The sequence below is a fragment of the Scylla paramamosain genome, chromosome 21, assembly GCF_035594125.1.
Source record: "Scylla paramamosain isolate STU-SP2022 chromosome 21, ASM3559412v1, whole genome shotgun sequence".
NCBI classification, from domain to species: Eukaryota; Metazoa; Arthropoda; class Malacostraca; order Decapoda; family Portunidae; genus Scylla; species Scylla paramamosain.
The window spans coordinates 19,858,993-19,872,658 of NC_087171.1; the positions used below are offsets into that span (position 1 = coordinate 19,858,993).

At 34.8% G+C, this 13,666-nt stretch overlaps 1 protein-coding gene across 2 annotated transcripts; it reads left to right on the plus strand.

Annotated features, from left to right (window-relative positions):
* The first annotated feature begins 488 nt into the window (after window positions 1-488).
* On the plus strand, window positions 489-9,421 carry LOC135111189 (serine/threonine-protein kinase greatwall-like). Of its 2 annotated transcripts, none has more exons than XM_064024271.1 (16): window positions 489-621; window positions 839-894; window positions 1,096-1,196; window positions 1,322-1,413; window positions 2,133-2,254; window positions 2,531-2,637; window positions 3,319-3,410; window positions 3,526-3,647; window positions 4,196-4,329; window positions 4,490-5,801; window positions 6,158-6,218; window positions 6,532-6,687; window positions 6,919-7,072; window positions 7,394-7,507; window positions 7,966-8,178; window positions 8,569-9,421. In XM_064024271.1, exons 1-16 carry the CDS (start codon window positions 538-540, stop codon window positions 8,613-8,615), a joined length of 2,967 nt encoding a protein of 988 aa, XP_063880341.1. In that variant the 5' UTR covers window positions 489-537; the 3' UTR covers window positions 8,616-9,421. The 2 variants fall into 2 exon arrangements, with proteins under 2 accessions (XP_063880341.1, XP_063880342.1); XM_064024272.1 differs by having other exon boundaries at window positions 4,199-4,329.
* Window positions 9,422-13,666: the final 4,245 nt, after the last annotated feature.

Genomic DNA, 13,666 nt, shown 5'->3' on the forward strand with positions numbered 1-13,666 from the left:
GGGGAATTTTCATATTCAACATGCAGTGAAATCTGTTTTCATTCTTCCACGACGGGCGTCTCTCTCTCTCTCTCTCTCTCTCTCTCTCTCTCTCTCTCTCTCTCTCTCTCTCTCTCTCTGATGTACTGCGACGTAGATGAGGCATAATTTGCAATCTGACTTTGGAAAGGGGATACTGATATCATAAAATCGGAGAGAGAGAGAGCGTGTGTGTAATGGAGCTATAATAGATACAGCCATGGTGAGAGAGAGAGAGAGAGAGAGAGAGAGAGAGAGAGAGAGAGAGAGAGAGAGAGAGCGTGTGTGTGTGTAATAGAGCTATAATATATACTGCCATGGTGTGTGTGTGTGTGTGTGTGTGTGTGTGTGTGTGTGTGTGTGTGTGTGTGTGTGTGTGTGTGTGTGTGTGTGTGTGTGTGTGTGTGTGTGGAAAAGTAATCCCGTTGGCAAGACTCCCCCACGTGACACGCCGCATCATCGTCACTATCAGCTAGTAAACAAACGGGATGAGACACGTTCAAATTCAAACCAGACGTGATGGAACAGAGTGAGAATAAAGAGAATATACTGCTGCACAGAGACAAAACTGCAGATGATGGCGCCGCGGATAGCACTAATAAGGTAAGTAAGAAGCAGTCAGTACAATAATGTAACCGTGGGATTCCAGCATAGCAGTAAATACGTGACCTACTTAACGTTTAATGCACTTCCTTTCCCGAACAGAGCTCTGGGGTCTACATATGCTGTTTCCTGCGTTGCTAGTTTGTGTGTCATGTATTACTGTTGGGAAATAATAGGCAATTAATTAACAGGTGTCTCATTTTTTCTTTTTTTCCAGATGCCAAAGATTGAGGATTTCCAATTCCTCAAACCAATAAGTCGTGGAGCATTTGGGTAAATAGTTATTTTTAATGATTATTGCATATTTCTATCTTGAGCAAAACAAGATGAGCATCTCACAGTCTTTTATTCATTCTGGCTTCTTCAGATTATTACACATATAGCTTTCTGCCATAAACACTGACTATGCACCACTGTTAAAGGATTTATTTGGTTTTGATTGTCTCTGCTAAACACATTGCCTTGTTGGAACAGGAAGGTATTTCTGGGATGCAAGAAAGAAAACTCATCTCAGCTGTATGCCATTAAGGTTGTCAAGAAGTCAGATATTTTACACAAGAATATGGTCGAGCAAGGTAAGTTGAAGAAAATCATTATATATTGTCTGATTATACTATTTTTTTTACCCTGCTTCAGTGAAATTTGGAAAAAAAAAAGAGGGAAAAACAAGCTATCTTGATAATAATGATATATTTTCCAGTGATCACAGAGAGGGATGCCTTGGCCAGAACAAAGAGCCCATACTGTGTTCAGCTGTATTATTCTCTTCAGACAGCATCAAATGTTTATCTTGTAAGTACTATTCATGTTATAATATAGAGCAAATTTAGATTGTAAGTCTTCATCTATGTTTTCTTGTCTTCCTTTTGAGAGACTTTCACTGATGACAGTTATCAAGACTGTCCCTGAGACCATACACTCATCCTGTGACATTTGCACTTTTAAGTTACATGATAAAAAAAATAAAAAAAAAAGCCACACCACCCCACAGATAATAATAGCTTAAAGATCTAGGTATCAGTCAACTTTCACAACTACTTTTCTATCCGACCAAAATACTTCCAGCTGCCACCCAACAAACTTTCCATACCCACAGTAACTATGCTAGTGTCTCCATTTCTTGTGCCTGTGGTGAAGAGTCAGTTCATCCTGTGGTGAGCGCCTGTGCACCATACACTGCAGGTGGTGAATGTGTTTGCACCAGCACCACTACTGCTATAACTGCTCTCCTTCATATCTTAAAGGCTGTCTATTAGTATCAGACAGGTTGATGTGTGTAAGGCCTAATGTTGCCAAATGTTTTGAATGTCAGGCCGTGATAATACCATGAAATTGCAACTGTTCATTTACTGTTCAGCCAGACTGCAGAAGTGCCCATGATATCCAGAGATATGCCTTCACATGTCAAAATGTTTACTTTCTTCAAAATAAATCCACAAGTGTCACATTTTACTGTCATGGCTGGCCACCTATGTACGTTTGCTGCTATCTAATGTGTGTTTCACTTTTAGATCATGGAGTACTTGATAGGGGGGGATCTGAAGTCTCTCCTAGCTATCTATGGTTATTTTGATGAGCCCATGGCCACATTCTATGCTGCAGAGCTAGGACTTGCCCTTCACTACCTACACAGGTTTGAGATGTCTTTGTTATTGTTTCCTATATGTTAATATATTTTACATAGAAGGGAGATCAGCCAAGAACTAGAAAAGACTAATAAAAGAAAATAAGATGCATTTAATTACCTTTCTCTCACAACTTAATTGGAAACTTCATTAGGGTTCAATGCAGATACTGTGTTATTTTTCTCTTGAAAAGTTCAGCTTATAGTATGGTTGAAAGCATAATCAAGCATTGTCTATAATTTACTAATGAGAGAGTTAAAAAAAACCTGGTAAAATCATTTCAGTCATGGAATAGTACATCGTGATGTGAAGCCAGACAATCTTCTTCTTGATAACAAAGGCCACCTGAAGCTGACTGACTTTGGGCTCAGCAAAATCACTCTTCATAAGGGTGAGTCTTCACCATTATGTGCCTGTGTTGTATGCTGATACTGCCTCATCTCAAAACTCTTCTTAGCAGTATAATGATTCTTCCAGCATTAGGATAAGGAATTAAATAACTTCAACTACTGTTAAGCTCAGAGAGGAGATTTTTGTGTACAAAGATTCAGTATAATTTTTTTTTTTTTTAACATACAAATCTTTCTAAGAAATCCATCCCAAACATTCTTGCAGAATCATACATAAAAAGGTGTATTGTATGCTCATATAGACATAAAACCTAGTATATGATATGATTTTCTAATATCCACACTAGTGTTGTTGAAAAGAGAAAATAGAAAATCCTGGAAATTTTTATCATTTTTTTTTTTTAGGGTCTGCACCATACAAAATGGTGAAAACTTTTTATTTCCAAACTCATGTGATACCAGAAGGCCTGCCCATAGATAAAAGGAAATATAAGTCTCCATTCCTAAAAACTCATCTTAGCAATATAACTCTTCCTGCAACACAGTAGGCAATCCTTAAAACAGCTGCAATTCATGTGTACAAAATACACTGCCTAAAAATCTAGTGAGAGAAATGTTTTTATTTTATTTGCTGTACTCTTCTAACAGTTACACCAATGGTGCTAACAAAGATGTTTCCCGGAGACTTAACTTAATACGTACATATTAAACACATATTTCAGATATTACTGGAACACCCACTGGCAACCTGCCGGCACAGCTGTACATGAGGACTCCCGGCCAGATTCTTTCCCTTGCCTCTCAGCTTTCCTTTGTGAGTTACACAGTAAAATATATTAATAATTAGGTAATTAGATTTCTTAGAAACTTTTACCTATTTTCATCATTATATTTTCATGTTTTTTGTTAATAGATTGTTATAATTGCAGAGATCTGAAGATGGTAATCTAACCCTGGACAGCTCTCTAGTCAGTGATCAGAGTACTTTAAGCAATGCAGGCTTGAAGAAGCTTTCTTCAAGAAGTCGCAGTTTCATCCAAAGGGGGCAGAGGTAAGAGGGCCACTGTGTATTGAACAAAACCCAAAATATGCTAACAGCATGATGTTCTGCTTGTGTTTTGTTGAAATAGCTCCAAGTCATCACTGTTGCATCTTACCTGTTGTTAGGCAACGAGTTGTAATCATTTTCAGCTCGGGAATGATCATTTGATTTCTTCTAGTGGGTCTTGATTTTGCATCTTGCCCTAAGGCAGTCATATACCAAAGGATTCTTGTATGACTAGATGCTTGATTGAATTATCCACAATAAAAGACAGATAAACATGAATACATTGATATGCAAACACTAATTCAATTACAAGAATTGGGAACTTGCTGCATTCTTACAGGAAGTGTATTTATGGGTGTTTTCTAAGCACAAGGTTGGCACCCAAAAAGAGCAGAACATGAGTTTATTATATTATAACATAACATTAGAAGGTATAACTTAAAATAGTCCAAAACCTCAATTTTATACTTTTCTGTAAAACTCAATCATAATTCTTCAAATACCAGTATATATATTTATTCAGCAAAAGACACTGAAAATTTTACTTTTAGCAGAACTCGTGGAAGAGTGGCAGCAAATGTTAACACCTCAATGCAGTCCACTACACCTTGCAGCAGAAACAGTGGTGCAGTCTCCCCTGCAACTGTTTCACCTACTGTAAAGAAAGAATGTCCCACAATGGAAGGTAAATCAGTGTAATTGTAACACCCAGGCTCCTTCACCAATATGTTCAACTTACCCTCTTAGTCAGCAACCAGAGCTGTATCATCAGCAAATAATAACAAATGGTAATTGTAGATAACATAGAAATAAGAAAACTTATTCCCATTTCTTTGACATTTCAGAATCACCAAATACTAACAGATATGGCACCTTCTCTGACTTGAAGAAGCACTTTGATTTCTCAAGTGACTGCTCACCTAAGGAACAGTCAGACAAGGAAGTGAAGAGCAGAGTGCCTTCTCCATCCACACCAAAGTTTTATACCCCTTGTCAGTCTCCACATGAATGTCAGTTGGTATACCCTTCTCCCAAAGAAGGTGATATCTCTAGTGATTTTGATATATCATCAGTTAGTGATTTTGGACATGAGAGTGGCATCCATCCCCTCTCTGTGCTTCACTCCAGAGACAACAGTCTAGATGACATCAAGGAAGAAGATATGGAAGAAATCAAGGCCTCAGACGATCACATGAATACAAGTTCACCAAAACATGTATCATCCACTACTGTTGACTTGACATGTGTACACGAGTCTGATTCATCCATGCAGAGTGTTAACCCAATAAAGACTAATGAATTGAGCCACAGGAAGCATAGGGAGAAGAGAAAAGATCCTGACACAGACCCATCAGTTGATACTTGTGAAAATAATGCTTCTCTAAAAGAGGACTCTTGCATTTCTGGCTATAGTGATGATGTTTTCCTTGATGAGGTGAGTAATGCCAGTAGCTTAGAACCTTTTGACTTGAATGCAGCACCCAAGAGCACCAATGAAAATGACTTGAACAAGCTTCACCCACGCCTGCGGGCACTTTCTCAGCTGACTGACTATGTTTCCCCGGTGGCTACTCTAGTTAGCACACAGTCAGCCAAATCCAAACCAGTTTTCTCAGTAGCAGATATTACTACAAGTTCTCCTGTTTCTCCAAACTTCAGGAAATGGGAACAGAATTCCAAATTTCCAAAAACTGCAAGTCAAACAGTGTTGCATATGGCTGTTTGTGATTCTAAAGTGCCTGCTGAGAACATAGAAGAATCTCCAAACAAGGAAATCATCAGTACAACTTCAAGACCAAACTGTGATGGTATACAAGGGACTGATAATTCATCCAGCTCTAAAGGAGACACAACAGTAGAAGACACGGTGCATCAAACACCAAACAGCAGAGGTCAGCACATCTTGGAAAATTTTAAGGTGCCAGCCTATGCTCGAGGAATTAAGCGGCCAATGGGTTCCACCTCTTCAGCCTCTCCAGTGACAGCCAGTTGTGGGCCTCACTCCACGGGACTCACAAGAACCTTTGGAACAATTCATTTTGATGAAAACACACCAAAAAAGCAAGATACCAAGAGGCTGCGTGTCAGCAAGCAAAGTAGGACATCTTTCAGGACTTTGAATGAGGGACAAGGAACTCCTGACAATCAAATCAAAAGGTAAAGTTGATGGTTTAACCTCCCTTTGCTACTGTAATGGAAGGCAGTCCATGGTAACAACAGTCTTGGATTATAGGAAATGTGGGAATGAATAGAGATCATTGAAATGATAGAAATGTGTAGATTACCCTTGTAAAGAGAAAGAACTTGATCTGTGATAATAAGTATGCAATAACCTAAGTAACTACATACTTCTGTTTACTTGCCTTTAGCAGAATTCAGTCATGAAGACTTCTATACATATTATTATGTTTTATGTATAACACAGTCTAGTATGATTAATAAATTAATGGAATTCTCACATGTAATTTTTCCTTACATCTTTATTTATTTATTTATTTATTTTATTTTTGCAGAGATAGTGGAGTAGAACTGACAGAACAAAACAGCATGAATTCTTCAGATGTAACTTTTGAGGTAAGTGATGAAAACTTATTTACATTTATTCGCAATAAATACAGGGTGTAATACAAGTTTCTGCAGATATTGTTAGACATGAAATATAAGTTATTCTAAGCAGAAAATTTTCTATGCATGTGTGCATTTTGAGATGTTTAGCTGTGTTATGGAATTGAGTTGTAGGCCGGTGACACATTCACAGCGGCTAAGTGGGCATCCATGGCAGGATGTGTTTTTTTTTTTTCATATAGAATTTTTATTATGCTTATAGATGTATGTACCACTGTATTGCTGGTTGCACTCATACATTGGAAAAATAATGTTCCAACAGTTAGTAAGATGGTACAGTGAGAGTGACATGAGCATTGATGAGGCCGAGAGGAAGCCCAGTGCTAAGGGGAATCCCTCACCATCAGCTGTGAGTTCTGCTTCACACACTTCCCGCTCCCAGCACTTCTTAAGCTACCACACGCCTGCAAGGATACCTGTGAGTCCTGCTTCAAGTTATGTTCTTGTTGTTTTCAAGAAAAAATCATCCTTTTATGGAAGTTTTTTCATGTTTGATTAATGCTCTCTGTTAGAAAGTAAAAAAAAAAAAAGATTGAATAATGTAAAGTTTTACCTATATCAATATATTTCTTCTACTTTTCATACTGTAATCTTTTTATAAATAGACTGTTTGTATCTTGTTTTTCACTTAACTATTTACTTTCCACAGAGCATCCCCAGCAGTCCTCTGCAGGAGTTTGGACAGACACCCTTGAGGGCCCCCAAGAGTGTGAGGCGTGGAGTTCAACCCATTGGGTGTGAATCTCGTATATTAGGCACCCCTGACTACCTTGCTCCTGAACTGTTGCTTCACCTAGGTCATGGTAATGTGTGATGTATTTCAGGTTCTGTATATGGAACTAAACATTGTACACCTTTTTATAGATTTTTTGAATTTAGAGAAGTGTAAAACATGCTGAAGTACACATAGAAATCATTACATTTTCAAAGATCCTTCCTAAACTGTAGCATAGCAGCTTCACAACCTGTGACTAATTTTTTGTCTATTATAACAGTCATCAAATGAATGTTTCAAATTGGTACTTAAGTAGATATAGTTTAAATAGGAACTTTGAAATATCTTTATTACTTTTTGTATTTACCATGTCCTTGCTGTTGTCTAAGTACAGTTCTTTGTTTTCCAGGACCTGCTGTTGACTGGTGGGCTCTAGGGGTGTGCCTCTTTGAGTTCATGACAGGCATCCCACCTTTCAATGATGAAACTCCTGAGGCAGTGTTTCACAACATCTTGCAAAGAGGTAAGGTTGATTCAACTCTCATGAATGTGTAGGTGGAATGCATTGGGTGGAAACAATGAGGTGGATGTACTTACAGCAAGTTTTGTGCACAGCTGATAATCTGCCATTATAATTTCCACAGATGGCAGCTAAAAATGTTACTTGTTGCAGTAAATAACAGTCTCATATAACCACTGAAATCTCAACCCTATTTGGTATACACATGCAAGGGCAAAAGAAGGAAAAATCTTATTTATTCTTTTATTTAAACATTTTTAGTATATTAATCCTTTGCATCTCCAACTATTGCACAAAATGATGTAGATAGTTTCTGTTCTCTCAAGATTTTTATTGTGTATCTTAATTTTATATTTATCCTTAATATTTCCACAACTGTAATTTGATTTTATTCAGTCTATTAATGCTTTTCAAAGTTAGTCAAGTTGTACTGATAGACTGTTTGTTGGTGTGTATGACAGACATCCCTTGGCCAGAGAATGAGGAGGCTCTCTCCAAGGAGGCTGTGGAGTGTGTGGACAAGCTCTTGGAGTATGACCCCAAGACTCGAGCAGATTTTGAATACATCAAAACTACTGCCCTTTTTTCTAATATTGACTGGACCAACCTAAGCAGCACTCAACCACCCTTCATTCCTCAGCCAGACGATGCAATGGACACAACCTACTTTGAAGGTAAGTGTTTTACTTATAAAATACTCATGTCATTTGTTTATTCAAAGACATGACTAAGTGTTATAACCACAGTAAGTTTCCCTTAAAACATCATTATATATACATATGTGTGTGTGTGTGTGTGTGTGTGTTCCCTCATAGATTTTACATTAAAATAAGATTGGTTTCATAAATAAAAGTTTACATTAAAATAAGATTGGTTTCATAAATAAAAGTTTATGTATCACTAAAATGTCTGTTTGACCAACAACTGTGTCCAAATAATACATGTGTTTGGAAGTGAATATTCAGTAATCTTTTGATGCACATGGGTGAAATGCAGAGAGAATCAAATGGTCTATCATATGTGCACTTTAATTTTTCTCTTTTTTTTTTTTCTTTTTTTTGCAGCTCGAAACAATATCCAGCACCTCACCGTGTCCAACTTTGACTTGTGAAGCAAAGTAATTTTTCAGAGTTTACTTATTAGATATATAGGATTAAGTCCCTCAAAAAGCTTTGTATTTCACATTTTTCAAATGCTGTACACTTTATTTCAGTGGTGTAATCTTACAAACTATTTCTGTGCCAAAGAATTGTTGGAATTGAGCATGTCATTCATAATTGACAACTTGCCAGTCCATGTGTTAACTTTCACGGTTCCTTATCAGTTTTACTTTAATTGTATTAATAATGCTTCCCTATATATCTATATAACAGTGACAGCCTTTCCATTGGGAGACTACAAGACATCATACCTTGTCTTATCACTGAAGTAAGATTACAGAGGAGACCCCTGGTCCCCCAACCACCCTCACTCAGTCTCTTGATCACATAACAGTAAACTGATTGAAGCTCGGTGGATTTTATATTTGTACTGCTATGCTTTATATATATATATATATATATATATATATATATATATATATATATATATATATATATATATATATATATATATATATATATATATATATATATATATCCACACATTGTAGTTAAGCTATATGTATATAATGAAAGGCCATCATGTATTATAGTATTGTAGAGGCCTCTCAATAAACTTTGAAGTGATTATATATATTTTGAAGCATTCACAAGAATGGAAATTATTTTTCTGTAATCAATATTTACTCTAACTCTTGGATTTAATTTTACATAAGCATTAACTCACCAGTCATAAAATAAATATTTTAAAGATTTAAACTCATATACTCAGGCTTTTTATACCTTGTAATATGCAATAAATAAGTAAGATATTTTACTGATGCATTACCATTTAATTACCAGAGTAAAAATTTGAACATCATAATCAGTATTCAAGAATATCATAATCAGTATTCATTCAGATCAACAAAGGAGAGGAACTTCTGGAAGTACTGATTGTCTGATGATTCCAACAGTTATTGTTAGCTGAATGCAGGCTTGGCTCTGAGCAGTGCAATTCCAGCCATCCTGCCACTGTGTAATCTGATCCTAAAACAGTCATTTACTATCAACTTCACTCAACAGGCTTAAAGACAAAGCAGTCCAGGTCAGGGTTTGGAAGAGTGCGGAAGGAAAAAATTAAAAGCGAATAACAAAAAGTTAACTGACAAATTGAGAAATTAATGTGATTTTGACTTGCAAGTTACTTGAGGAGGTAAATTGTTTCAACTATCTAGGATTTCATGGTCTTTGGAGGAATAAGTGAAGTGAAATTTACAGTGGATGAAGCAAAAAAGACATGGGGAGGGATAGAAAGTCCCAACTGAAACTACAGGATGAAACTACCTTCAGATTATGTATGCTTTATTGACATATTTAAACACTCCAGTCTTTCATAACATTGTTCTGTGTTTGGTTTCTTACACAGTGCATAGTCTCTTTTTGCAATTCACATACATGTACTGCATACTTTAATATAAAATTTCATAATCTCTATCTATCTCTGAAACTAAAGTGTACAAGATAATATAGTGTTTTATAGTTGATACTAGCTTATAAAGGACTTAGTTTGTATATACACATATGTATAGGAATAAATAACACATTTGAAACATAACAATAAAAACTTTATATATATATATATATATATATATATATATATATATATATATATATATATATATATATATATATATATATATATATATATATATATATATATATATATATATATATATATATATATATATATATATATATATATATATATATGCCATATTATCGCCAATTATCAGCTTCTTGCATATTTGCTTTTACAAACATGTATAGAAGTCCAGCCTCTGAGGCCACAGTAACTAAATCTACAGTGATGTGCCAGCTACAACCACCAAGACAGGAGAAGATTAACCTTTAACACCAAGCAAACTTGAGTAAAGATGTTATCTGTTATAAATTATATATTTTACATATTAACATCATAAAACTATCAACATGTATCTGAGAAAACAAATATGTAGAGGGAATTCTTAATTTGAGAGGTCCTTACTTGATAGATGCCATCAATAGTAAGTAGTATTTAAAATACATAAGGATATGAAATGATTGTGAGCTGAAACTCAGTATGCTTTCCATTTATTTGATAAATGTAATCAAGGTTGAAGTTTCATTTGAACTCATACAAGACATATTCTTGATCAAGTGCAGGTAATGCAAAATAATTTTGCAGAGTAAATGTTTGCCAATGACATCTGATTCAGCAAGTTCAGTAAATGTGAAGATGTTTGTTTTCAACATGAAATGAATCTCTTCCTGGTGTTAAAGAGCTAACTTCCCCATAACACAAACACTACCAGGTTAACTACCGTGCTTTACTGTGGTGATAAAGCTCGCACTACCAGAAGCTTTGTGGCCTTGGCCAGTTGTACCTACCACATCACCAAAAATAAATATGATATTCACACCACCATCACATCATCTTCATACACACTTTCACTAAGCAATGTACACTATTTAGAATTTTAGTCAGGTCTCACTGAATTTCAATATATCACCCTAATCTCAAAACTAATTTTTGTTAGGACTTCACATTTGCACAAACTGATTTGAACTTCTGGTTAAACAGTGATACCCACCTCTTTGTAAACAACAATTCTGTATATTTACAGATGATGTCATGGAAGGATAATGTAGTTGATAGTCTGACTCCTGGAGAAAATTTTACAAAAAGAAAATAATTATAGGCATGGATATTCACTACATTTATTTTGTTTAGAACAAAAAATAAATTAATTAAATGATATGATATTCTTTTATGCCAATATGAAACTGAAAACAAACTTGGTTTCATAAATCTAATATCTACATAAGTTCAAGGCTGTCAGACTACCAACCAAACTCAGTGTACCTTGAGTGATGCTGACTGAAGCAGCAGATCCTAAAGACCATGACGAAAACACCTGCATCAAGGCCATTTAAGACACTGCCACTTGAGCCGTGCACCACTTAGAAATATACATCGTCAATATTCTCCTCTGAAAATATGACAATGTGTAAATTTGTTTTTACTTCTAAACTTAATATTCATAAAGTATATTTTCATAAGATGCAATTGGGTCATTCATGTATCAGTGGACACAAATATGTGAGTCAGGTCATTACAATTTACATCACTTCAGCAGTTCCAAATACCCCAGGTGAGCTGAAAATATAAGTTGTAACTATTAATCCTACAGTTGCATATATATGCATAGATATACAACACAGGAAAACTTGCCAAATCATTCACAGATTTCATTTACCTTTTTTTGACTATGAAGATATGATTGAAATCATAAGTCAGCAACACACAATGTAAGGCAGAAATGCATGGTCTGCATGAAAATGTAATACTGTAGTAATACATCATAAGATTGTGAATGCATATGGGAATGAAAAATTATTCCCGGTGTCAAAATTATATCATGATTGCATACAATGAACAAAATACTTGTGTAATTGATGCATCTGTTTTGTAACAAAAAGTGTTGCTTATGCAAATACTGATAATCGACGTGAGTGTGTCTAGCAAATTAAAAAAAAACTTTTGAATGGGGAAGAGTTTTTGCCAATAATTTGCATGAAATTATAAGACCCAACCAAATGCTGATGACATAATGCACAACTACATTGATACTGCTACACATACCTCTCCTGGGGACAGTCACTCAAATGCTTATGATTACACATTTACAGATCACATATTCCTTAATTACTCTCCATTTAATTTGTTGTCAAGTTATCTGATGATGTAAGTAGAAAATTATAAATTGTAATGACCTTAAAGATCCTTAATATTTTATAAATCACAAGGCACAACTTTTTATATTTGTACCAGTGTAAGTGAAGGTCATGGCATGCAGCAAATCTGGTTTGCTTCCATGGTATTTCAATGTGACAAGATAAGACAGAAACTCCTCAAAAAACATACCAGACCTTCAACAATAATTATCTCAGTATAGATGGTCCCAGAGTTAGTACAAGCATGCTCATTTTTTTTTAACAAATATTGCATATTTTTGTGAATATTCATGTTAAAACATGGTAACAAAAGTGCTATCCATAATGTTTTTTTTTTTTTTTTTTGAGATGGATAAATGTGCAAGGATTTTTTTTATTTTTTACTTGCAATATACCTTCTGATTTTTCACTTTTATTACTAATGTTATTTACAATCCAGTCTTACTTTTAATATTTCTAAAATTATAAATGTAGATTGTTTCCACTGAAGCTGATGAAACTCATCTTCAATGAAAAAAAAAAAAGACTAATCTTTGCTGCATCAACTCAGCAAACATAAGGACAAGGACATACTTACACATTAACATAAAATGGACAGTGCTATCACAGTGTGCAGGACTAATATATCACAGTCCAAAATTCACAGCCACCCAGAAGCAGAGGTTTACTCCAGATACTTTCTAGTTTGTGATCTATTGAAGATAAATATCTTACCTAAGCTTGTTATTAAAAAGACTATTTCAGAATTCTGGAGTTGATGATACTATATTTCCTCATGTTGCAGGTGATTTGAACTGTATATACTGTAGCAAAAACATGTAAACTTTTTTGTTTGCAGAAAAGTAGAGTATATATTTTATGACTTGCACTGGATGCTATGTCATGTGTCCTTCATGAGTTTTCCTTTACCAACAGATTATCACTCGGATGTGTTTTCTTAATGAGATCATAAATTATCAAACACTTACACCACAAGGAAGTATCATTCATACACCCTTTTCATAATAACTTTCAACTTCAGAGACATTGTGTGTGTATATATATATATATATATATATATATATATATATATATATATATATATATATATATATATATATATATATATATATATATATATATATATATATATATATATATATATATATATATATATATATATATATACACAAAGAATACCGAAGTCAAAAATTTTTTCCTTGCTTCTGTTGTAGCTTATTCAACACAGTGGTTGATTATTGCACAATAACAGGATAGGATAAGAAGACTCAACATGTAATGTAGTACATGGTGAAGATTTATGTAA